Source organism: Solea senegalensis, linkage group LG9, assembly GCF_019176455.1.
Source record: "Solea senegalensis isolate Sse05_10M linkage group LG9, IFAPA_SoseM_1, whole genome shotgun sequence".
Taxonomy (NCBI): Eukaryota; Metazoa; Chordata; class Actinopteri; order Pleuronectiformes; family Soleidae; genus Solea; species Solea senegalensis.
Window position 1 is genome coordinate 17,494,276 of NC_058029.1, and position 24,809 is coordinate 17,519,084.

The 24,809-nt window shown below is 40.7% G+C and overlaps 4 protein-coding genes across 7 annotated transcripts in view; 3 read left to right on the top strand and 1 right to left on the bottom strand.

Moving 5' to 3' along the window:
- The first annotated feature begins 145 nt into the window (after nt 1-145).
- Nucleotides 146-2,399, top strand: LOC122774926. 2 transcript variants are annotated; one of them, XR_006361034.1, is made up of 3 exons: nt 146-440; nt 1,247-1,926; nt 1,962-2,399. XR_006361034.1 is itself a non-coding variant. In XM_044034538.1 (2 exons), the coding sequence occupies exons 1-2, from the start codon at nt 351-353 to the stop codon at nt 1,766-1,768; spliced, it is 612 nt and encodes a 203-aa protein (XP_043890473.1). In that variant the 5' UTR covers nt 146-350; the 3' UTR covers nt 1,769-2,399. The 2 variants fall into 2 exon arrangements, 1 of the variants encoding a protein (XP_043890473.1); XM_044034538.1 differs by having other exon boundaries at nt 1,247-2,399.
- Nucleotides 2,400-3,793: 1,394 nt separating this feature from the next.
- Nucleotides 3,794-13,974, top strand: si:ch211-257p13.3 (kinesin-like protein KIFC3). Its single transcript, XM_044034930.1, has 20 exons — nt 3,794-4,095; nt 4,187-4,312; nt 4,530-4,626; nt 4,710-4,852; nt 4,957-5,209; nt 6,953-7,125; nt 7,861-7,926; nt 8,086-8,223; nt 8,316-8,513; nt 8,618-8,791; nt 9,610-9,757; nt 9,874-10,004; nt 10,099-10,210; nt 10,292-10,473; nt 10,560-10,664; nt 10,754-10,884; nt 11,657-11,777; nt 11,870-11,999; nt 12,526-12,755; nt 12,867-13,974. The coding sequence occupies exons 2-20, from the start codon at nt 4,208-4,210 to the stop codon at nt 12,990-12,992; spliced, it is 2,763 nt and encodes a 920-aa protein (XP_043890865.1). The 5' UTR covers nt 3,794-4,095; nt 4,187-4,207; the 3' UTR covers nt 12,993-13,974.
- A 283-nt stretch (nt 13,975-14,257) lies between these two features.
- On the bottom strand, nt 14,258-22,824 carry ccdc12 (coiled-coil domain containing 12). The gene is made up of 8 exons (XM_044034931.1): nt 22,508-22,824; nt 20,809-20,941; nt 17,725-17,798; nt 15,758-15,837; nt 15,278-15,339; nt 15,158-15,192; nt 14,992-15,068; nt 14,258-14,557 (listed from the first exon to the last, which is right to left on the bottom strand). The coding sequence occupies exons 1-8, from the start codon at nt 22,822-22,824 to the stop codon at nt 14,478-14,480; spliced, it is 858 nt and encodes a 285-aa protein (XP_043890866.1). The 3' UTR covers nt 14,258-14,477.
- Nucleotides 22,717-24,809, top strand: part of nbeal2 (neurobeachin-like 2) — a 36,004-nt gene continuing 33,911 nt past the window's right edge. For all 3 annotated transcript variants that reach the window (XM_044034925.1, XM_044034926.1, XM_044034929.1), the window contains exon 1: nt 22,717-23,135. In XM_044034925.1, coding sequence (XP_043890860.1) covers nt 23,061-23,135 — 75 coding nt within the window. In that variant the 5' untranslated portion in view covers nt 22,717-23,060. The remainder of the gene's footprint in view (nt 23,136-24,809) is intronic.

A 24,809-nucleotide genomic window follows, 5' to 3' on the forward strand; every position in this document is an offset into this window, starting at 1 on the left:
ATAAAAAAACTGACACATTTTAGATACAGTATTTGACCTTTTACTACTACTACCTTTAAACTACCGAACACTGGCTGGTGGGTAGTTGTAAACTTTACGAGGTTGGTTGAACGCATCTTTTGGAGCATGCCCAGTGTGTCAAACCCCGTGGTCACGTGTCCCAACAACTCTACCTACACCTAAAGTTTGTCACAGCACAGCAGCGCGTTTGCGTTTATGTTGAGCTCCTAAAACAACCCGACACAACATTCAGATACAGATGTAATAACATTTTTCTTTAGACGACGTTCTCTGTTGCCGTTTATAACGGATGTGTACGTGGGTGACACACGGTGCCACGATCACGATCAATGGCGTCCTGTTTGACAGAGTGGGTAACTTCATGCTGCAACATCATTCTGTGCACCACGGCTCTGTACTCTTCATATAAACTCTTTAAGGTACGTGTCATTCAGTCAGTCACGATGCCACTTCGTTTACTAACTGTAACTGTAGTGAAACCAATTGCGAACCAATCAGGGGTCAGTTTAAGATTATTGGTTGACATGTACATCCATGGTTCTCAACGTGTGGGACGCGAGCTTCCTCTGGTGGTACTTGGAGGAAAATCAGAAGTACTGTTCTACTGTATATACCAGGGTATGTGATTGATGTGGAGCTGAGGCATTTTGACTGGAGGGTGTAGAAAAAGAAACAAATACATAAATTAAATAATAATAGAGTCACCTTATCTCTTGCTCCATCTTAATCTAATTTCACTATACCAGTGTGGGAAGTATGTGAGAGGAAGAGGAGGATGATGAGAGAACAAATTGTCTTATTTGGAATAAATCTGCCCCCTGTAGCTGACTTTGCTCGGCTTATTTGCACCACTGTATTTTAACGTTGGTCATAATGGTGTTACTTAAAGAGCTCAATATTTTTCCTTGAGAACCACTGTTGTAGATAATTATTAGTATATTGAAAAACAATAAGTTAATCTCAGAAGTTAGTTGTAGTAACGGTTTTATATATTATTAATGTTACATTTTGGCACTTTTGTTTATTTTATTGGCTTTGCTTATTCTGTTAATTGCTTTTACTCTTTAGTTAGTTGTTAGTTTAGTTAGTTATGTACAATTACTAATTCCCCTCCGGTGCCATTTTAGGATTTGTTATAAAAAGTCTGACATCTGCATAAGTTAATAAATAAATTCAGCCATGTGTTGCATGGAGAGTAATGTTGTTACAAACTCTGTATCTGCAGGACCACAGAGCTCCTTCAGTAGGTCTTCTCGTGCTTGGACTCTCTGCATCAGTTTGCATCTTTCCTTCCTCCAGCTCATACCTAACTACCCTCCAGAAAGAAGCAGAGTGGGCTGGCGAGGTTCTGGCTCCAGCGTTGGTCTCCTTTGACTTCCTGTGGCTCAGTCAGGACCACAACACTGCACACATTCTCCTCTGTGGCTCTTGTCTGCTGCTGGGACTGTGGGACTGGCTCTCAGCAGACACTCTGACAGTGATGACCCGCTGCTTGGGCCTGTCCTCTCTGTCCTGCTGCCTCACAGTGTGTCTTTTTGCTGGTAATGCTTCAGGGGCCATGGGTGGTGTGGCCCTGAGCCTCCCTGTTCTCATGACTCCACAAGTGGGAATAAATATGTTTGCTCCTCTGGTTTCTACAGCTGCCTCTGAGGGACTAATGAAGTGGTTTCTGAAAGGCTCCTTGTCAATAGGCTGTTGGGCCTCGACAAAGGCCCTTGGCAAGTTTCTGTTGGATGTGACTGACTGATGTAACTTCAGCATTTAGTACACATCTGTGTATGTCATCACAATCTTGTAATAATTATACTAAATGCCACAAAGACATATTTACCAGAGATATAATGTAAAAGCTATAACTGACATGTTTTATTTACTGTATAATAAGTTTCAGCTGGAGTGTGTTTGGTTGTTAGTCACTTATTTGCTGGGTGGTATTATAGCGTAAATGTCAGCAAAACTGGGAACCGCTTAACCAAACAAGTGTTAGTTATTGAACAAAAATGAACATAAGCTGATTTTTAGTTTTTTAAAATCAAGTATTTTCACATCACATCACTATGGATTAAATATATCTGTTATTAAAAAGCTTATTTGGCCAATAATTGATTATATAATAAATACTTGGAATGTTACCTTGGGCTCCTGTAAATTGAGACACACTTTCCCACACATACATACTAAGCAATCAATAACCCACTGGAAACAGTGGAATAAGGATGCATGATATGAAATTAACATAATATTTTCATACATATGTTGCAGCAGATGTGGATATAAAATATCTTTACTTAAAAATAAATAAGCTGTAGGAGGGCACTTGCATAGACGTCAAGGAGGTAGCAGCTTTTTCAGCCTACTAGTTTAGTCATTAGTCATATTAGCAGATCTAGGTGTGTTTGCTGATATCCGATGATAGTAAATTTTAAAGCCAATATCTGTTGATACAGATATCTTGCTGATAATATTGTGCATCCCTATAGGGAAACACCAGTTGTTGCAACACTATGCTACAGATCCCAACGAATAAAAGATGTTATAAACACATTAATGAAAAAGCTTTGTTGGGGTATGATGGGCTATAAATATCAATACTTTTATAGAGCTGTGATGAAATGATACATTCTTATAAAACCTCAAAGTGTTGATTTACAGCTCACGGGAATAAAGAGTAGCTGCTACACCAAGAATCTCATGAACTCAATCTGAACGAGAGAAAGCACTCAAAGAGCACACACCTCTGTCAAGGCTTCTCACTTTCCCACAGTGTCATAAAATTACCACCAAAATTGAATCATTTCTTCCCTGGACGACAACATACGTCCACAGAAAATGAAATCCAAGCTTTTTTTGAGTTATGCTGCTCACAAGGACACAAACATGTGCTGGCAAAAGCACAACCTCCTTGGTAGAGTGAATAAAGGTCAGACACCATTGAACAAACTCATTTGCACTACAGTGCGTGGCATGCAAAAAGCACATGGTGGTGTCATGTCGCCGTTTGGGCAGACTGGGAGTGGCCGGGTGACATTTATAATGTGATTATTACCATGTACTACATATGTCGTGTTGCGGGCTGTACAGACGACCTGCAAACAGCTTTAGTGTTTTTTGTTCTGCAGCCTCAGCAGCTGATATACAGTACCTGCAGTAGTGTAAGTTGTGGACCGGCTCTTACCTCATCATGCCACCTTGATATATTCCTTTCTTGGTGTTTAGTGGCTGTAATGTTGTGAAATGACCACTATATAATTTTCTTTGTTATACCGTGTTGTCCTTGCAAGGTATTGATGTTCTTTCCGTAGTTTTACAGTGGACACCGCAGACTCTCCCTGAGGGTTTCAGACTTGTGAGCATGTGTCTCAGCAGTTTTACTGCAGTGCATGTGCAAGCTTCTGTGACAAAGCCTTTATCTAACTACTATTTTCTTTAATTTATTGTCAATATAATTTATCTCTCGGTTCATGTCTTTTTTTGGCAAGATGTAAAAATGTGACATGTCATTTTAATTGAATCTGTTACTGATTTTGTAATTGACTTGAGCGTATTCACCAGAGGAAGATAAATCAAACATGTCAATAATAATGATGTCACTGCATGTGTTTTGCAACTCGTCTTCGTCGTGTCATAATCTTCAGTACATTCAGTAATTCTCAAGTACCTTATAGAACCCATATGAGAATGCAGTCTTCTTATATCACTGTCAACCCCCACAGTTCAGTCTCACATACAAAACACTGAATATTTAAAGGATCCATACCCTAATCCGCCCCCCCCCTGCCACTGCAGCGAATCAGAAAACTGCAGCAAGCATGCTCACTGCAGATGCAGCCTGTGGACGGGGCCAAAGGAAGGAGAGAGAAGGAGGCGGGTGAGAGCGAGGAGAAAGGGGGAGGAGGGAGCATCACAGCTGAGAGGGAGTCACACAGCGGCTGCACTGAGATGCTGTTGCAGCCCCGAGAACTGGAGCTGCTTTGGAGGATTTGTCATTGACGACACCGATGGAGCGCGAGAGGAGAATACAAATGATGGGGATGTCATGTTTTTATCACCTGGGAAGAGAAGATATGTGATAAGGTAAAGAAGACAAAGCATGTTGAATGATGGTCTCTTAAGATAGAGATTTAATAATATAATGATATATGTCTGTGAACGCTGTCATCCACAGGGAATCTTGGACGGTGTAGAGATGTACGCCTTCTACTCCCTTTTAGTCTACATCTTTTACACTGTCTTTAAGAAGGAGGAGGAGGAGGAAGAAGCCTCGGAGGAGGCATGTGGTGCTTCCTCAGATGTATGTCTAGCCACCTCATATCCAGCCTCGGAAGTCGTTTGACTCTGAATGGCTGTTTTTTTTTTTTCTTTCAATAAGGAACATGCATGCGATACCTTCTACATGACAGTTTACATCGTCATGGTAGCATCACTGAGCCTAATTATGTGCATTCTTTTGAAGGCAATGTGGAGATATTTCTTGCATGTCTGACCCTTTTGTATGATGCTGTACTCAGGAGCCAGGACATGTTTCCATGGAAACAGGGAGCAGGAGGAGAGATGGCCACAGCCCCAAAAAGGGGAAAAAAGCTAGTGTTTGCCTTAGCGAATCAAGTGAGTGGCTTATTTAGGCCGTTGTGTGTCATAAGATATGGATTTTTACATACATACCATTACTCTTTATTGTGGTGATGCAGGCAGTAGCGGTGACAGTGATGAAGATGAAGAGGAGAGTTCCCCTGACATCCCAGCATGCACTCCTCTGGCTGCCTTTTTGTCCTTCAAACAGGAGGCTGAGAAGAGAAGGGCCTCGCAAGTTCAGTTGGAAGCAACAGGAAAGGTAACACAGCTGTGGCTTCACTTCAACTGAGCACCTGACGCAAAACAAAATGAGTCACTGTTGTGATAAAACATTGTGTGGATGTTTGTGTGTGTGATGTCCAGTTGGCAGACTCTCCTTTGGTGGCAGTGATGTCCCACTTGCTGAGTTTTCTGGAGCAGTACTCCCACTTCCAGCAGCTGCAGCAGCAGGCCGACCAGTACAGGGTTCAGCTGAAGAGGCACCGCGTCCAGCACCGCAGGCAGATGAAGGCCCTGCGGTCCTCCTACCGCCAGCATCTCAGGGACAAGAACAGCATCATCAGCAGCCTGGAGGAGGCCATCAGTCAGCAGCAGACCCCCAGCCCGCTGAATGAGGGTGAGGGAGGAGGAGGAGGAGGTGGAGAGAGGGAAGAGGGGATGGGGGAGGGTGGAAATAGAAGGTGCAAGAAGGATGTTAGAGTAATAGGTCACAGGGTTGTTTTGATAACCATGTAAATTGGTTGGTGTGGAAAAAGGACGTATAAAATGGCAAAGAGATCCGACGGCAGGATTATGATACGAGACTGAATGAGATCATATGGTGAAGGATGATGACGACAATCTGTGCTTTAATTTACAAGATTACTAGATTGAAGGCAGTGAATTTTTTGTTGTCTAATAGGATGATCAGTTATTTCAGGTTAGAGGTGCTTTTCTCTTGTGCAAAATTAGATTTCCTTCTACTCGGGACACACTGTACACCTTTAAATAGAAGAATAGAGCAGAGGAGACTGATTAGATTTGTGTTGGTGCATGTCAGGTGGGCATTAGTGATGTCACAGAGAACAGACTCACACTGTACAGCTGCGACTGACCTTATAGTCTTTAATATTATTTGTCTGCTTTACTTCAGTCTTGACCAGATGGTCGTTTTGGCCTCACAAGCGACCAGCTGTGTTGTCTGCTGTGCATCCGTGTTAACATCCGTGCATGAAGATGTAGACATATCAGATTCCTGTCCTCAAGCGGACTAATAATATCAAATAATATTCAAAATCCTCTCACCGGCCGCCACTGCAGGTACATCTCAGTGTGAATTTAATAGGAAGAAAACCTTCATGCACACAGACATGAACTTTTTCAGTTAATGTCTGTGTGACACAGAAGTATTCGGTACGTGGACAGTGACTCTATGGCTCGGGGTTATATGAATAAACCATGGCTGTAACTGCTGTTTCATTCCCTGCAGATGCACTCACAATATCTGGCACATGTTCAGGGGCACGTGTGCTCGTGTCTGACTAAAAATAGGCGGGGGTCCATGTCCCAGTGTTACAAGGCTTGTTTGCTTACTCTGATGCATCGTGCAGGTCTAGGATGTGCAAGATATCAATCACATGTGCCATTTGGCTGTTTTTTTTTTCCAAATCTACGTTTCATTATTGAATAATGATGCTCCATTCAAAGCTCCGTCGTTAACAACCATGTCACGCTTATTTTATCTTCATGCTTGTTTGCATCATTTCACAGTTTCACACAGCCTTGTTAGTGCCTCTGCAGGCTACAGCAGCTCAAACACATTTATATCCAGCACAGCTGTACCTCTCCTCTCCCTGTTTTTTTTTCTCGTTCTTGGCCTCATCCTCTCTCTCTGCACCATAGTGACACAGCAAACCTGACACACCGGGGTTATTAAAACAAGCACAAAGCCCTGAGATGAAAATTAAAGCTGACATAGCCTGACAAATTATTGTAGAGGCGGAAAGTGATTAAAATGCCACTGGGTGTGCCGCGCATGTACCTGTGGAACAATAGAGGAGGTTTAGCATGTCGTAAACCTGGCTCTGCATTTGGTGCAGACTGCACGTGAGAGACAGGTATGAAACGCTGCCCAGGAGACACAAGAGTGGAAACTTAACAAGTGGTAAATGACCTGCAGGTCACAGTGACTCGAAGCTGTGAGTGCGTGCGTACATAATGTTCATTCATATTAAACACAACACAAGCATTTAAATGCATGGTCTAATGGTAAAAGCCTAAGTGTAAAATGAAGTTCAGAGGAAGTGCAGCTTTTTTACCGATGCAGTATTTAATCACTATCAGTATTTGGCTGATTAAAGTGTCTGTTTCTGTCTTCTAGGTGAGTCCAGCAGTGATGCAGGGACACAACCTGGGGTTCACAGGTTGGTGGAGTCTCTGTACGGCCTCCAGGGTGAGAGGAGTAAGCTGAGAGGAGAGCTCCGCCTGCTGCACTCACAACTAGAACAGCAGGAAAGAGACCGACACTCTCGCATACTGTCCTTTCAGCAGCAGGTAGGCAGCTACTAGGCAGCATAGTAGTTAGATCTCTAACGCTTGAATTTAGTTTAATCTAATTTTGAATATTGATCATGTGTAATCCACTTATAAACTCTCTTGTTAAAATGGGAATTAACTATTTATGACACCATTTCCGTGAAAGACTCAGTATGTATTATTCATCACTGTCTTTTCCCCTGTATGCACTCACACAATTACTAAACATGAACTGTATATTAGAGGTCCAGTGTTGGTGGTGTTAAATGATGAGACTACAGATTATAAAAAAACTCCTCCACTCTCTCCACCCTTTTCCCAAACTTGTCAGATAACTACGGGGGCCTTAGCATACCGGAATACATGCCATTATTGTTTGTTTGCGTAGTAAACTTTTGTTTAAACCATGTAAAATGCATACTCTGGCTGGTTTGTTCTTTCGGTTACTGAAAAAACATGATGGCACAAGATGGCACAAGATGACGCAAGGCCCTCTATAAAGCAAGGCCTCAATCTAAAGTACCAATAAAAAGCGTAATCTAAGGCTAGGACAAGCATTTTTTAATTTAAAGGGATTATAGGGCAGTATATTCAATTACTGCCAATAAACCCTCAGAAATGTTACATACTGGAGCTTCAAATGTTACACATTCTGAATGTGACTCTTTGTAATGTCCCATTCCCATAATTCCACAAATATTGGAATGAAAGCGTTTCAAACACATCTTTATTCTCTGTTCATGTCTCACGCAGATTGATGAGCTCAAGAGTTGCATAGAGGAGCGTGAGGAGGAGCTGTCAAGACTGAGAACTGCCACCGTAAGTGCACTTTCCACATCATCACCGCTGACACAACATATAAATATGAAAATGCAACAAAAAAAAAGTGTCATTTTCTCTTGTGCGTCATTTCTACAAATACCGTTTATTATGTGAGGAAGTCTCTGCTTGGTTCTACCTGGTGCTATATTTTCTCAGGGAGCCACAGATTCAGAGAAGCGAGTGCTGTGTCTGTCGGCGGAGAACGAGAGTCTGAAACAAAGCCTGAGCGTCACTCAAGGCCTCCTGCAGCAGCTGTCAGCCATCCCCTCCCAGTCCAGCACCATACTCATCAAGGTGACACGCACCGGCAGAGCTGAGAACTCGCCGATATGCAGCTGTAAACTGTAAATGCCTTGACGTTGACTTTGTGTTCTGTGCTCTGCCAGGAGAACGAGAGCCTGCGCAGCAGAGTGCAGCAGCTGGAGCTCTCCCTACAACACCGTGCAGAGCAGCTGTCACATCTGGAGCGACAGAACGAACAGAGCGAGTGGAGGAGAGGGGATGAGCTGAGGAAACGAGAGGACCGGGTGAGGGAGCTGCAGCTGGAGTTGGACAGAGAGAGAGACAAGGAACCAGTGGTGAAGGTAAATCAAATATGACTGTGAATTTGACTGTGAGAGAGTCAGTTTTTCTATATGTTCTTAAAGAAGATGATCTACAGGTTGTTGTTTATTTTTTTTATACCCAGTATGTCACGCAGACTGTGACCGTAGAGTCACCTGCCACACAGAAGCAGCTGAGTAAAGCCAGACAGAGAAATGAGCTCCTGTCTGAAAAGCTGTCCAGTCAGAACGAGCGATGCAAACAGCTGGAGGAGCATATAAGGAAGTCGGATGAATACAGCTGTAATTTGCAACACAAGGTAACGCACACAGTGAATTTATGCTCAACGAGTTTGATGTGAATTGTTATCATAGTTACAAGTATAACAAGTATGCAGTAGTACAGGTTATTATAGTAAACGAAGAGTAACAGAATAATGAATTGAAATAAAATTGATTTAACTGAATGAGTTTAAAAAAAATAACTAACTGACTAACATGTGTGTTTATAAAACTAACTAAAATTGTAGTGAAAATGTTTTTGTCTTTGTACATTAATTGTGTGTTTATTTTCCTATATTCTATATTTTATATCTGCTGGCAATTTTGAAAGGTTATATTTGAGACACAATACTCATTATCACCTTTTTGAATCTTGCACCAATATGATACATATTACAAAAAACTAACACTAAAACAAATAAAAACTGAACTAAAACTAAGCATTTACAAAAATAAAAATGTATAAAAAACTAGGAAACCTGCTCTAAAAACTAATTAAAACTAACTAACTAGGAAATAAAAACTAAAACTAGTGAAAATCCCAAACTTTTATGACCTTGATACTGATATATACTGGTATATATGACCTGTGTTTTACAAATAAGCAACTATGACACAATGAACTTCATGCAACAGCAAGATTAACATACAGTAAAGTACTTTTGGCTGGTGGCCATTAAGAAGCAGGGGAAATCCCTTCACCATTAAGAGTGATTTAAATAGTTAAAAAGAGAAAGTTCTCACTTCATCTTGAAAAATTCACAACTTGGATCAATTTCATCCATGAATGAAGTCATTACAAAGCTGTACCAGCACAGATTGGACCAGTTGTGTTGACAGATTGAACCTTTCACAGATTGCAGCGTACGAGCGTGAAATCAGTAAACTGAGAGAGGAACTGCTGAAAGAGATCGGTCACTTGGAGGAGAGAAAGGAGGAGGCTGTGAAGGCTGCTGCCAACTGCTCAGCAGAACACTTCCAGAACCTGCAGGATCAATTCTTCAGTACGTACCACATTATTAACGCCAAAAATGGAAATAAAAAGGTTAACTAATTGTTTTGTTAACCTCACTTTTGAGAATAATCTCTCTTGTTTGGGTTTTTCTTTTTTTTTTTCCAGGCTTGCAGAAACGTCTGACATCACTCCCTCCAACTTTACGCTCAATGAAGACGGACTACACTAGTTTGAGGAGCCAAGTTCGTAACTTCTCCGATTTTTACGGAGCAGCTATAAATGACGCAAAGAAACAGGTACAAAGCATGACATTGTTCTGTGACTATGTCCACTGTATGTAGATGTTTTTAAGCCTAGTGAAGTTTGGTTTTTTTTACTTATTTTTAACAGATTTCAGCAGCTATCAATGAAATGTCTGAAGCCAATAAAGATCTTCTGGATAAATACCGGAAAGAAGTTGCACTGCGCAGGAAGTACCACGAGCAGCTGGTGGAGCTCAAAGGTATGCAGAGAGGAAGAAATATAGATTTTCTCAAGAGGACTTGAAATGTCTAATCAACTGGGCCACTTCTGTTTTTTTAAGGCAACATTCGCGTGCTGTGTCGAGTGAAGCCGGTGCTGAAGGAGGACCAGCATGAGGAGGACCAGTCTGTGGTGGTCACCACAGACCCCAACAACGAGTCCTCACTCACCGTGCTGAACAAAGGGAAGGGTCGCATCTTTGAACTGGACAAGGTTTTCCACCCTCAGGCCACTCAGGAAGAGGTAGTGAGCGGGGACAAGACTGTACTGTGAGTATGAAGGGAATATAATTGTAACAAACACTGAAGCCATGTGTTCACTTCCACCAGGTCTTTCAGGAGATCGAACCCCTTGTGACGTCCTGCATCGATGGCTACCATGTCTGCATATTTGCATATGGACAGACTGGCTCTGGAAAGACCTACACCATGGAGGTCGGTCCTCTACTTCACTGCAGTGTTGTCCCCATAGAGCTTTATTCTACCATGTGCAGGTTGTAACCTAAGTACCATTTGGTTTTCAGGGTAGTGTGGAGAACCCAGGCATCAACCAGCGAGCGCTCAAACATCTCTTCAGTGAGATTGAGGAGAGGAAGGACATGTGGTCTTACACCGTCACTGTCAGTTCTGTGGAGATCTACAACGAGGTGCTCAGGTCAGTCACACACTGCAACGGTTATTTTTACTCCACTACATTTCCTCTAAACGTCTTTGTTACTTGTTACTACCAAATAAAATCAGAAGAAGAAGAGTTGGTAATGGTCTGTACTTATATAGAGCTTTTCTAGCCTTGATGAGCTGCAAGTGTCTCGCTCAAGGACACATACAGACTAGCAGAGCCAGGAATTGAACCCACAACCTTCCAACTGGAAGACAACTTGCCCTACCACTGAGCTACCATGGCTCAATCCTAACTCACTCACAAAGTACTTAGAGTAAATGTCATATACATTAAGTAATAGTATAGTAATTGACTTCAACTTCTACCAAAGTCAGACTTGTACTTCTACTCAAGTATCCATTTTAGGTACTTTATACAAGGCTTCTTTGCATAGGCTTTTAGCTGTAGTGCGCATCTTTTGAATGTATACAAATATCTGCTACATTCAAACTATTGTCAAATGAGTTTGTGTCACACAATGCTGATTGAGCCTTCCAGCTGAGAGTCACATGGAGGCCAGATGAAAGAAGCACACGGCGAGAATAAAACGTGACAGCTTCACGCAGTTGGTCTATTCCTAAAAAAAACACCAGGAAGTGCCCATGAAGTGTTTCAGAAGTGCGTTCTACTGCTAAAAAATAAACCAGAATAAACATACCAAAGCCCACAGGAGGGTGATAGAGGTTCCACACTGGAGCTTTAAGTACATTTTGTTTTGTAAAAGACAGTGGCTGTGTCATCACTAGTGTTCTGTTCTAATTCTCAGAGATCTGCTGAGTAAAGACGGAGAGAAACTGGACATCAAGATCAACCCAGATGGAACAGGCCAGCTGCATGTTCCCGGCCTGAGAGTCACTGAAGTTAAAAGCTTTCAGCACATCAAGAAGGTGACGGATATTTGGCAAATATGAATCACCATTTATATTAGAATAGATTTCTTTTTTTACCACGGATGCTTCATGCTTTTGTGCTTCACCAGATTTTAGCCACAGCTCGCAGGAACAGGATCACCTTTGGCACTCAGATGAACCAGCATAGCTCACGCTCCCATGCCCTGCTCTGTATCACAGTTCAGGGCACTGACCTCGCCACGGGATCCAAAACCACCGGTCAGTCACACATGCATCGTCTTATTCCCTCACAGGGAGTGATCCAAATGCCTGAGAGGAGTCCAATATAGAATATATAGAAAATCTGAATCATAATGTCGTAATCATCAATCAACAGAGAGGTCAAAGCATGAGAAAGCAAAAAGTAAGGCTCATGTTCTTCTCTCATTTTATTTTTCTCTCTTTTTTTAACAGTAACTTTATTTGGAAGAAAACAAACTCATATAAACATTATCTGTCCTACCTATTGTGCAGGAAGGACTCTCTGGTCTGGATATATATAATATTATAACATTGTACTTCAATACATCTTTATTCAGATGCTTTTTGGGTTCACCATTCATAAAGTAGGACAACCTTACATAAAATCCAAGAGTTTAAACCTGTGTTTTTCAATATTTCAATATTTTAAGTCACAGGGGACATTTTACTACAAAATTAGTATCATGTGTAGCCATGAAAGATTTGAATGCTTTTGATTCTCCTTTTCTATTTTCACTCTCTAAATGAACTTGCATTTCCTCAGGCAAGTTGAACCTGGTGGACCTGGCTGGCTCAGAGAGGGTCTGGAAGTCTGGTGCAGAGGGCGAAAGGCTGAAGGAGGCCCAGAACATCAACCGCTCTCTGCTGTCACTGGGGGATGTAATTCAGGCACTGAGGGCTCGGCAGACTCACATTCCTTTCAGGAACTCCCGCCTTACTTACTTATTACAAGACTCTTTGGGTAAAGGCAGCAAGACTGTCATGGTGGTGCAGGTAAGATGACTTTCCTGCATTTCTAGATTTTCAAGTTGCTCATATTTGCAGTACATATCTGTCTGCTGCTTGCTGTGACACAGTGTTTGTTTAAAAACGTCTCTGCTAAAGGTTTCTGCTCTGGAGAGTAACGTGGGAGAGACTTTGTGCTCGCTGAAGTTTGCCCAGAGGGTGTGCAAAGTGGAATTGGGCCCTGCAGCCAGGAAGATTGAAGCTGCTGGAGGTCACTGCGACTGAGGGTCAGGAATCACCGGGGAGCAACGTGTGCATCAATCAGATTACCGCTCATTGTACTAATGAATCATACAGCTACAGTTTCAACAACAACACTGCTGCTCAAGGGCTAAATCTGTGGGAGGTGTGTGCGGCACCCAAATGCCAACCTATGACTGAGTACAGGTTTTATGGATGCTCTGTGCTTCTGATATATGATGACCCTTTATTATTAGATAATCTGCATGTAGTGCCAAAACAACCTCAGACGCCCCCACAGTGTAAGACACGATGCTTCCTTAAACCACTAATCTCAGCTCCTTTGTACTGAATACCAAAATCAAGGACATACAACGTCCTTGGTGACCATCAGAGCAGCATCACGTCCATACAGGTTTAGTAAGCATCCAGTGTCATAACATCAAACCATCTGCATTGCTGTAAATGTCTTTTTGTGAGCTTCACACCCCAACATAGTATATTTTTAAAGGCTGTGGTGCATAAGAGAATCTGTTTTGTAGCAACGATATTGGCTATTAACCATGTTAATGACACTTAACGCACACGTTTGTGTAATTTTTGTGAATGTTTGAATTAAGTTCTTCAGAATGTCAATAGTTTGCCTTTTGAGAGAAGAGAAAGGCCTTTGAAAGAAGCAGGTGTCCTTGTACTGTAGTGGACAACAATGAATTGTGCAATATCTCCTTTGTTGAGGAGACAGTTTGGGTCCCATGTGGACAGAAGATGCACTTTACTGTGAAAGGAGTGTTTCAGTTCAGACCAGGTATTTAGGTGCAGTAGATTATCACTAGTGAATGTCATATCAGAAAAAAAATGCTTAATTGTTCGTCATTGTCCCTCCATTTATCACCTATTGGATCAAAACCATCTTTGATTCAAGTGTAGCAAGACATTTATGTTGCTGTAACTACCATAGATGTCACGTCATGATCGTTAGAGTACATTTTAAGATAGTTTTCTGAATAAACAATGTATTTAAAACGTGCCTTTTTACTGGATTATTGGCAGCACAGTTCAAATCTGAAGTTTTCTTCGTTAAAATTCAACAATGGACACTTATTAGTATTCATACCACATGCTTTGTTACATTTTGCTAAATAAGATGCCTTCCTTTTAGTTACTGGTGAGTGCAAATATTCCTGAACATGTTCAGGATCCATTTTACTATCTATTTCTATTTTAATTAATACAATTATATACATATATATAATAGGATTTCATCCATTTCACTACATCGCATGAGGAGAAACTTGAATAATACACAGGCATATCAAAAATTCAGATTTAGTTCAATATAAAAAACATACTGATTACACAATGTACTTGATGTTTACCACATATACAGAGCATACTACTACATATTCATACATAATAGTTTAATAACAAAGACCTATTGGGAAACTTAACACCCTCTTGTGATGGTGCAGTCCAAGTTAAGTCAGGACGTCGCTGCATGAGTTTCACTCATTCAACAAAAACATTTAGGATTCAATCGGAGTCTCCCTCCTCCACCCCGATTGCTCCCACTGCTCCAGCCAACTCCTCCTCACTGCCTCGCAGGCGATCGCCTAAACACGCCAAAGATGAATGGTTAATTTGATTCATTCATTCATTCACTGCATCTTTCAATTGTGACATGATAATATCCACTATGGCACAGTGATGTCAAACGATCAAGAAAATATCATCAAATTGTAAAAGTGATGTTTGTCTTGGTTTATACATCTGAACATGAGTTAAAATGTTAACAAAAAATACAGCTCACCCAATGCTGAATGCACACAGGGAATCACATTCAAACTGGTTTTGTGTCTATTTTTAGACTGTAGATCAGTGGAGGAATCACACGGTTACTATCAGACGGCTTCAAGCCTTTATGAAGTCTCCAAACCACAAGGCAATTAGCCCAATAATGAATGCGTAACTTTACATGGCCTCTGTAGCGTCGGGAAAATTCAGCAATAGAAACATAAAAAAATAAAATAAAATGAGAAATACTGACGGATGAGCTCAGCAATGGCTCTCTGTGTTCTCCTCTCCAGCTTCTCCAGTTTCTTTGCCACATCACGCTTCAGGTCCCTTGATTTAGAATCACAATTAAAAGAAAGTGTCAGCGATGAATCGATCTTGCACTTAATTAGCTGCACAGTTATTTTTAGCAGTCTTACCAGTCTGGTTTTCTTGGGGCAAGGTTGGCCAAATCCTGAAGAGAGAAAACAGCTGAATACAGCAGCCATTGATGCATCGGCAAATGAAGAAGACACATTCACTCCGACAGATTTACTCACCACTTCTTCAATGATAGGTTCTGGATTAGCTGCCTCTAACTGGTCTTTAACTTTGTCCTCCACTGCAAAGAAAGGTTATAAATCATCAGTACAAGGCCATGAACTGTACTTAAGAGGAGATTGTCCAAGAGCTGACCTTGTACTGTTACACTATGTTCACACTGAATGCAAATCAGATTTATCTTCAAATCGTATCTTTTCAGATTGTTACACGCAAATCAGACTTGCGTGTATAAGTGTTTTGTGGTAAATGTAACCTAACCACTAGTTTCAGGTCTTCTTCAGTAGCACATGACAGTGATTTTGTAAAACATATATCCCATTTCGAGGACAACAGACAATAACACACGAGGGGAAACCAGAGTGACTGACAGCTGATATCGTTCAATAGCTGCCTGGTTGCAGGTGATGCCTCCATCCAGAATTTCAAATCCAACCTGATTTTATATGACAGTCTGAACAAGACCCAAGACTTCATACCTGATGCTGGTTTGGCGTTGGGCACCTGCCGCTCCTTCAGCTCTTCGTCCTGTGGAGTGTAATTCCTCAGCTTGAGCTCTCTGAGGAGAAAAGTGCAGAGAAAGGTGAACCTACTTTCAGTGGTAAGACTGGTAAATAAAACATTATCAGCACTGTCATTCCAGGAGGTGGCAGTGTAGACAAAAAAAATTCTACCAGAGTATATCAGGAGCATAACAGACCATCTGACAACTCTGCACAGCTGCACATTTAATGTCGGGATGGAGGTTGGGTATAATGTCCCTCTTTATTCCTATGAACATGTCTGATTAACATGTTCCACCTGCTCCTGGGCACAGACTCAGTGAAAACAGTGAACAGCTGAGGAATGTTCTCCTTGATGTTGAATTATGCAGTCTTTCATCACGTTTCTACTCGGAGGAATTCTTGGCAAGCCTTAACTGACATCTCTACAGATTATACTGAAGGTCCAGAGGTAAAATATTGTCTGACACGAGTTATCAGCTGTTCGGAGATTAACGTGGATTCAAGATGAAGTTTGAGAGGGTAAATTCTCGATACATCACACACTTAGACCAATGTCTTGTACAAGTATGGGCAGGAATGCTAGTCATGTTCTACCTCTGGCTGACTGAGGTCTACTCTTAATCCACACATCCCAATCTCTGCAGTTGAATATGTCTCAAAGGAGTAACTGATGCTGAAATGCTAGATACACATAATAATGATAATCAAATCTGAATATAATGATTTTCATAGGTTTTTTTTTTAATATTATTGTTTAACCTAAGCATCTAGTTTGGTCAGGGTTCTTGACTGTACATGCATCTCCTAATCTCTCCTCATTGCCCCTCTGCAATCAGCATTTGAATAGAGGTATAGAATGTCTCAAAAAATAAGGTCATGAATGTATTTAGTAACATCCTTGGCTTCCTGGTGCGGTTTCCTATAGTATGTGGATATTTCCACATACTACTGTGTGTAAGAGTGAGGGAATTCAACATGGTTCAACAATTCAACATCTGTTTACACAAATCCACTTCCAACACACTGTGGCATCAAAGAGAGCCAGTGATAAATTCAGAGCACAGATCCAAGTGTGGCCCTCTCTCAATGTTTAGAGTGAACCGTTACTGAGGAGGAGCAGCAGTGTTCAAATGTTTACACTGATATCAAGCTACCTACCCCTAAACTCTGGCCTTTCTATTTACACAATGAAACTGTACCAACATGTAACTTTTCAGAGGCTTTGGACTCATTTCCAAAAATTGAAACATGAATAAATAAACCAAATAATATTTATCTATAATCTAACAAAAACACACTTGAAGGAAAAAACACGGTGCAGTAGGTGCCTTTCCATTGTTATTAGTAGGAAGAACATGAAACACGTGTCGATTGTTTTGTTCGTTCATGCCATGGTTTGGAAATGTGATCTCTCATGAAATTTTAAAACCAATTTCAAGTTACATTAACCTAGAAAACTGCTACAGATGTGTTTCTTTACTTGGCTAAGCGAATTAAAAAAAAACAAAAAAAACAAACAAAATGTTCCTCACTTCACAGATAGTCTGTCTCATTATTAGACTCTAAAGGAGTTTGCAGCCATTGTCATTGCCATGAGAGAGACCTGTCCTGTTGAACTGGAGGACGTACGCCGTCACTCCCACAGTGTCGTCAGCACGCAGTCATTAAATATAAACAATGGAAAAAAGGTCCTGTAGGACAGGAAAGTTGGCTGCTCTTCCTGCCAACTAATACACAAAGTTGAGTGAGCGACAGGATATTTGAGCAGCTAATACTACAAGATTGTGATCCAGCCCAGTGTAAACATTGAAGACAGTGTTCAGATGAAGAGCTGATAAATGCTCTGATGAGGAGCTTTCCGATCGGTTTCAGTTCTGTTTGTGCAGCTTCAAAAGCATCAGCCAAAGAGACAAGCTACAGAATAACATCATGAGACCAACCTATGCCTCTCCTCTGGAGTCTCCTCTAATGAAGCTTTTTTCTTCTCTGGCTCGTCATCTTCCTCCTCTTGCCCCTGAAAAAAACCCCAACAACTTTAATTTTAAAACAGTATTGACTCTCCAAAAACAGCATCATTTAGTAAAGGAGCTTGCACAAATGTACTTAATGTACTGTATATAACCTATGATAAATAATAAGAAAACCTCCACAAAATGTAAAGCTAAATTGACTGTGTTTTTGCAATGAAGTATGTTATAATTATAACATAAATAATAAACATGAGCCCAAAACAAGAATTCAAAGTGACAGTATCAAGGTATGCTTCAGCCCATTTGCAAAGATTCACCATCGATTTATGTTCATGCAGTTTGTGCAAACACTTTAAGATACAACACATAATTGAACTGATTTCTGATTTCTTCCAATTTCAAGAGCAAAACCTAATCTTTAATTATCTGACATTTTAATACAACAATTACCAACACTGACTGTTTTTTTAAATTGTGATAATGTTTTGGCCACATCATCTAGCCCCACATTTGGGAACAACACACTTCCTTTTTGAGCTTGATAGTGTCTCATACCGTGCAGTTTGCTAATAAAAAAAATGTGTTATCGATAACCAAACTATTAGCATTCTATCAGCCCTGTGATGAATGATGACATGGGCTTGAAGAAGTCCAAAAAAAATATCTACAACTGACCTCAAGTACAACACTAACAAAGGATATAAGACCCCTCCCATCATACATTTTCCTGAAGAGGCTTCCTGTTCACCTGCTAGAACAATGTAAGGGACTGACTCATTATTTAAGTGCAGTACAAAAGGGGAAAAAAACACTAGCTTCAGGAATGCCAACAGTCATTTATCAAACATCGCTGGCCAAGTACGCTTCTGTTTGTCAACAGTGGAGAAACTTGTTCTCTAATAGTTAAAAGAGCAGCTTACACACTGACTATGGTTTCTTGTTGCAAAAAGAGCTCATATTAAGAAATCTTTGAATTTCAGATTTTGTCTACTGAGACAGAATAACTAACTATATAATGTTAAACATTTGTATGAAGAGAGCAGCTGCCACTGAAACTCTTTGCTTTTCAAATGTGTGATTCAGCACCCAGGGTGTGTGCTGATAGGAAAATGGGATATTATTATATTCTGGGTAAAATTAGCTCAGCATACACTGACGTCCAGATAATAACTGATAAGTTTTAACTGTCAAACACATACTTTAGAGGTCACTGTTGACTCCAGTGTGTGGTAATAGCCACACAGATGTTAGCATGGTTTGTTACTGTGAGACTATTTTGAAAGGGCATTTATCTTTATTAAAATGATGAAGATTAATATTTTCTCTTCCTTTCCTTGTTGTCCACTTTCAGTCTGTGTGGCATAATAAGATGACATGGTTCACCCACACAGTGAAAGAAATATGGAAATATTAATATGAAATACTAATAGTAAAGAGGGCCACATGGTGATGTAGTGGTTAGCACTCTCCCTTGCAGAGAGAAGACCCGGGTTCGAGCCCCGGTTGGAACAAGGGCCTTTCTGCATGGAGTTTGCATGTTCTCCCCGTGTGTGCGTGGGTTCTCTCTGGGTTCTCTGGCTTCCTCCCACAGTCCAAAAACATGCAATGTGGGGATTCTATCTGTGTGTGGCCCTGCGATGGACTGGCGAAATGTCCAGGGTGTACCCCGCCTATCGCCTGGTGTAGCTGAGATTGGCTCCCGCGATCCTCTGGTGGAGGATAAAGCGGTAGATGATGACTGACTGACTGACTGACTGACTGACTGACTAATAGTAATTATTAATGTTATTAATATTAACATTTATTTCTGGTTACTGTTGTTCTATGTTGGTGAAGAATGAAACAGAGACTTCTGCCGGCCGACAAGGTTTTTATTTTCTTTGCAAAAGAGGTCAAACGAGTGGTGTTGAGCAGACTGACCTTTCTTTGCAAGGAAATAAAAACGTGTCTGTAGTAGTCTCCATTTTCATTATTCAACCACAACTATTCACTTTCACACCTCAATGTCCAATTTGCCTAATCCCCAAATCTGAATGTTTTTGGCCTGTGAGAGGAAACTGGAGAACCCATAGAAAACCCACACACCCGCGGGGAGAATATGCAAACTCCATGCAGAAAGAAAATGCTGAAGTTAGCCTCTGATTCACCAGCTTCCGATTCGGCACTTAAGGGAAAAGCTAAGTGGGAAATTCGAATGTGCAGTGTGACTGTTTGTCCACTGATTATCTTTTTTTTGGGACACTTCTTGATGGGAAAACATTTTGGGCGTTTTGGGTATGACATTATACTTTGCTTGACACACTGTTTTTTCAGCATAAAGACCACTTTGGACCAGGTCCACATCAAAAACCATGAAATGGGCCTGTATTGCATTTTCACAAATAGAACAAAGGTTTCACAAATCAGAGACTGTGTTTTTATGAATCTTCAGGGTCTAAAATCTCCCCTTTAGCATTTTCACAAATTGTTTTCTAAAATGTTTTCCCATCAACGAAACAGAAAAAGATAATCCCAGAAAAAGATAATCAGTGGACAAACAGTCGCACTGCACATTCGGTAAATTTCGGGTTTCCCGGGTCAGTCTACCAAACAAACTCAAGCTTGCTTAAGTCAAGGGTTAACAAGTGGACTTGCTCTTGTTATGGCAGATATCACCAGAGTGAAATGTGAAGAAAACAAGGGTTACACACGAACCCTAATGTATTATAAACTATAAAAAACACACACATCCTCATAACTCATCAGGGAGATGAATAAAAAGCAAAATAACTTGTTTCTGTAGCTCAGCAAATTAGCCTTATGTCAAAACTGAAAATGTACAATTACCAAAGCACTGAAATCGATAAATATATCGACCATTAACTATAGACTGTAATTAGATCTACTCTTGCAGTACATTAGCAAAGTTACACAGCAGGGTTACGATTCATGTGCTACATAAACGTTAGCTACAAGCTAATACGGCTAACGTTTTCTCAACGACAAAGCGAGCCGTTTTCTGTTAGGATATGTAGTACTTCTGACAAAATAGACATCGCAGCACTGGTAACTTACATGTACTTTTTTGTCTCTTAACGCCTTTAGCCTCTCTTTCCTCTTCAACGCCTGCTCCTGAAGCGAGCCCACACCTTTCTCCATGTTTTCCTCTCCACGCCGTTCGACTCTTTCTGAAATCGACTCATCCTGACTGAGGATGAAACGACCGTCGAGCACATTGATTGCTATGGTCTGTTGCCTGATCACGTGATATTGTTATTTTGTTTGAAGAAATGCTTAAAACATTGTTTATTAGATGGATGGATTTTTAAAAAAAATAAATTATAAAGCATTATTTAAAATAAATTCAGACAAAATAGTTTTTTTTATTTAAACATGGGGTGTTATATTGTGGCTCAGGTCGGGTGTATTGGCATGAGGAGTAATTTTTCAATTGATCAAATTTCAGTTAGTAATGGACATTTTCTCAAACATTTAAACAGATGTATAACATGTTAAATTAATGTAAACATAACCATATACTTTAAAGTACATAAAGGTGAGATATTTGACAGACTGGCACAGTGTCCTGCCTGTTGATGGTCACACACTCATGTCCTTGTTAAGAATGTAGGCCATCGCCATGGTAATACAGCTGCTTCTAGCTTCACTGTGACCATCCTCCTATTATCACCATCCCTATGTGTGATGACACACACTTGGGTGTTGCAATATAAGGCCTAACAATCACAATATAAAAAAAAGATTAAACAAATAAATCAATAAATCTCCCATTGCAGTACATGTGGGTGAAGGACTAACTGCTGTAGATAACAGCCAACAACACAGCAGAGCACAGCAGATAAGGTCTGTGTATACAGCGATGATGTGCATTTTTTTTCTGCTTTAAACACATGAATAATGTAACTCAGTGGTAGAATGTGTTGTTTTAAAGTCAGAGAATATCATTCAACAATATAACCCTTTTATAACTGGGTCCTAAACAAGAGTCCTCTTACGAGATGTGTCTGTTTTCTTTTCGAGGTGTAAACGTCTGTGACGTGTGTTGTTTTGAGTTAAGGCCATGGGCTTATCTTATCTTACCTTCTTTAAAGTTCATGCATCACCAAATTAAAGTTTCCAGAAAGGGGGTCGCTTCTCAAAATGTACATCTTTTCTTTTTCATATTCATATTTCCACCAGGAAAACCCATTTATCTGTGTAGGCTTATAAGATCCGACTATGAATCATTGTAAGTCTGAAGTTCAGTTGTGTTTGTCTGCCAGTGCTGATATATTTAATTACACATTATTAACAAACAAAGCATAAAAAATACACACATTTACACAAAACAATTACTCGATTATTGGTTACTAAATTAATCATTATCTGTTTTTAATCATCAAATAATCGGTTTGAAAGTTTTGTTCAGATTTTACAAAACCTCATCATCTCTAGGTCATCTCCATCTGACATTTTATTGACCTGATGATTACCCGATTCATCAAGAAATTAATCAATAATGAAAATAATTGTTTAGTTGCAGCCCTAAATTCAGCAATATGAAATTGAAAAAAAGGAGAGAGAAAAACATTCCAGACACAATTCACCAGTATTGTTCTTGTACAATTTTACTCCCAAACCTGTAAGACATCTGCATAAAACAACACATTGTTTTGAAAGGTGATATTTAAATGAAGATTCCCTCATCTCATTATCTTTTTAAAGCACATGTAGACTGACGTGTAGTTCCTCTGTGTATCTTATATCAGCTTACCTGTGATGACCCACAGCCAGGTCTTCACTGTCAGCTGTCCACCCTGCCCACCACGCAGGACCGTGGACGTGCAGACAGACAGTGCAGTCATGCTTTGGTCTTGAGTGGATGGCATCTGTCGCTTCCGTGGGAACTCTCTCTCTCTGTCTCTCTCTCTCTCTCGCTCTCTCTCTCTCCCTCCAACAGGAATCACTCAGCAGAAGCAGGAGGCTCGCTCTAAATGCGGACATGGGTGTTTCTCCACGCACGTATTTCCACGCGTTTGTGTTCCTGGTTTTAGTGTTTCGACAGTGATCGCGCCGTGACCAGGCTCGCATCGATCATGCTGTGTGCGTTTTTTCCACGACACTCTGACAACTTCTTTGCGTGTGGTGGCGACAGTGGGGAGCACTTTGTCGTGGATGATTACTGCTGTGGCTGGATCTGACAGGAATGCTTGACGGGAGCTGTGCGCCGCGTTCACATATGCCTTTAGGAGACAACTTCACACCGCCGTGGCCATGCTTTACACTTTGATCGTTTTTTTAAAGAAAGAAAACAAGAAAGGGACACAATGAGCAATCACAAGGGCGGAGGGATGGCATCGAAGGAAAGGCTGTACGAGCTGTGGATGTTGTACTACACGAAGGTGAGTGTGTGAGTGCGGAAGAGCCGACGATGACACCTGTTGTCGCTGCTGCTGCTGCTGCTGCTACTGCGTCTCTGTGTGAACTTTATAACGTGTGTCCAACACGATCACTGTGTGTTTATGTGATCACTCATAGTTATCTTTTTTTTATTATTATTATTTATATAAACGAGGAGGCGTTTGCCTGTTTTTGTGTGTTTATACAGCAGCTGTTTGTTTACCTCGTGGCGAAGGTTGTTCTGGTCAGACAAGCCAAGGGTATCATGTAAGATCCGTGTCATTGAGCCGTTTAAACGGTTTGAATGTGTTAAAAGTGTTAGGCCACACGGAGCATATTAACCCACTTAATTAGGCCTGATAGATCAGATCAATGATCATGTACCTGTGACTACTTCCTGTTCCTGTTCTTCCCCGAGTCTCTTCCTTAGTTAAAGCATGACTGAGTTCAACCAACACAGCCAGGGAATATGTCATTGAGTCTGTTAGATTTAGTTTAATTACTTATTTAAAAAAAAAACAAAAAAAAAAACACTATAGACCATTTCCCCTCACCTGTCATTTAGAACATTTGTTTCTCTTTTGCTCCCAAAATATTGATATCGATACTGATACCTGCACGATATATCAATACTGATACTTCTCCATTCTGTCATTGATACTTCTCTATGACTATGTGCAGGCGATAGCTGAACCATAGCCTGGATATAAAAATGGACTTCAGGTTGAAAATCAGTTCTTGAAATTCACAGACATCATCAGCTGGCGTCCATTTAGCGTCCGTTTTCTCTCTGCTTCTTCTTTATCCTCTAAATGGGAACATCATTTACAAAATTGACATAATAATTTATTGAAACGAGCGATCAAGACCATTAACTCGTCAGGAAAATGTTTACCGATGTTATAAATCGAGGGAGATGTACTGTAGGCTCTTTTTTCCATAGACTTCCATTCAAACTGTGTTATTTTTGCAACCAGAAAAGTTACCCCCTGGTGGCCAAAACTGGTATACCACTGTCCTACATACCTGGCTTCACTTTTTACATACAGTTTGTGGCCAGAATGCAGATGTGTGGTAAAGAGCTATGAGGAAGCATGTACTACTTACCTCATCATCAGAGGCCACAGTTTTCTGTTTAAACCAGGGGTCTCAAACTGAAATCACCTGGGGGCCACATGAGCTTCATGTGTGATCAGGTGGGGGCCAGTCAACAACTGTGTGGGAGAAAAAAAAAACATTCAGAAGGGGGTGGGCAATATGACCTTTAAAATGACAACAACAATAATTTGCATTATTTCAAAATAAAACAATAATAATATATTAACATCAGAAACAGCCATTCAAATGGCGGGCCGCATGTGGCCCACAGGCTGCAACTTTGACACCCGTGGTTCAAACCAATGGACTTCACAGAAGTAAACAATAAACTTGGCAACAGCCTTGTGACATCATCTTTTTATCTGTTTTCCTGCCCCAGTCACATGTGGATCGACCTCTGTGGCCGCTGCTAGTTTGATGTTGTCTCCGTGATTAATCTAACACATAAAGTTCTTAAAAGTGATACCAACTCCCCATTGTAGTAGAAGTAGAAATAGAAGTTTTTTAATGATCTGCATCAGCCAATTCATTAAATAATAATCCGTCTATGCTATTATCATTGTTGTGTGTAAGTGTAC

Excerpts from the sequence above, each read along its gene's own strand:
- si:ch211-257p13.3 (XM_044034930.1), top strand. The coding sequence starts at position 4,208 with ATGTACGCCTTCTACTCCCTTTTAGTCTACATCTTTTACACTGTCTTT. Across the intron at positions 8,514-8,617 it reads ACAAGGAACCAGTGGTGAAG|TATGTCACGCAGACTGTGAC; the intron begins GTAAATCAAATA and ends TTTTATACCCAG. Across the intron at positions 10,665-10,753 it reads GAAAGACCTACACCATGGAG|GGTAGTGTGGAGAACCCAGG; the intron begins GTCGGTCCTCTA and ends TTTGGTTTTCAG.
- ccdc12 (XM_044034931.1), bottom strand. The coding sequence starts at position 22,824 with ATGCGAGCCTGGTCACGGCGCGATCACTGTCGAAACACTAAAACCAGG. Across the intron at positions 15,838-17,724 it reads ACTCCAGAGGAGAGGCATAG|AGAGCTCAAGCTGAGGAATT; the intron begins GTTGGTCTCATG and ends TTTTCTCCTCAG. Across the intron at positions 15,069-15,157 it reads GCCCCAAGAAAACCAGACTG|GGACCTGAAGCGTGATGTGG; the intron begins GTAAGACTGCTA and ends TTCTAAATCAAG.
- LOC122774926 (XM_044034538.1), top strand. The coding sequence starts at position 351 with ATGGCGTCCTGTTTGACAGAGTGGGTAACTTCATGCTGCAACATCATT. Across the intron at positions 441-1,246 it reads CTTCATATAAACTCTTTAAG|GACCACAGAGCTCCTTCAGT; the intron begins GTACGTGTCATT and ends CTGTATCTGCAG.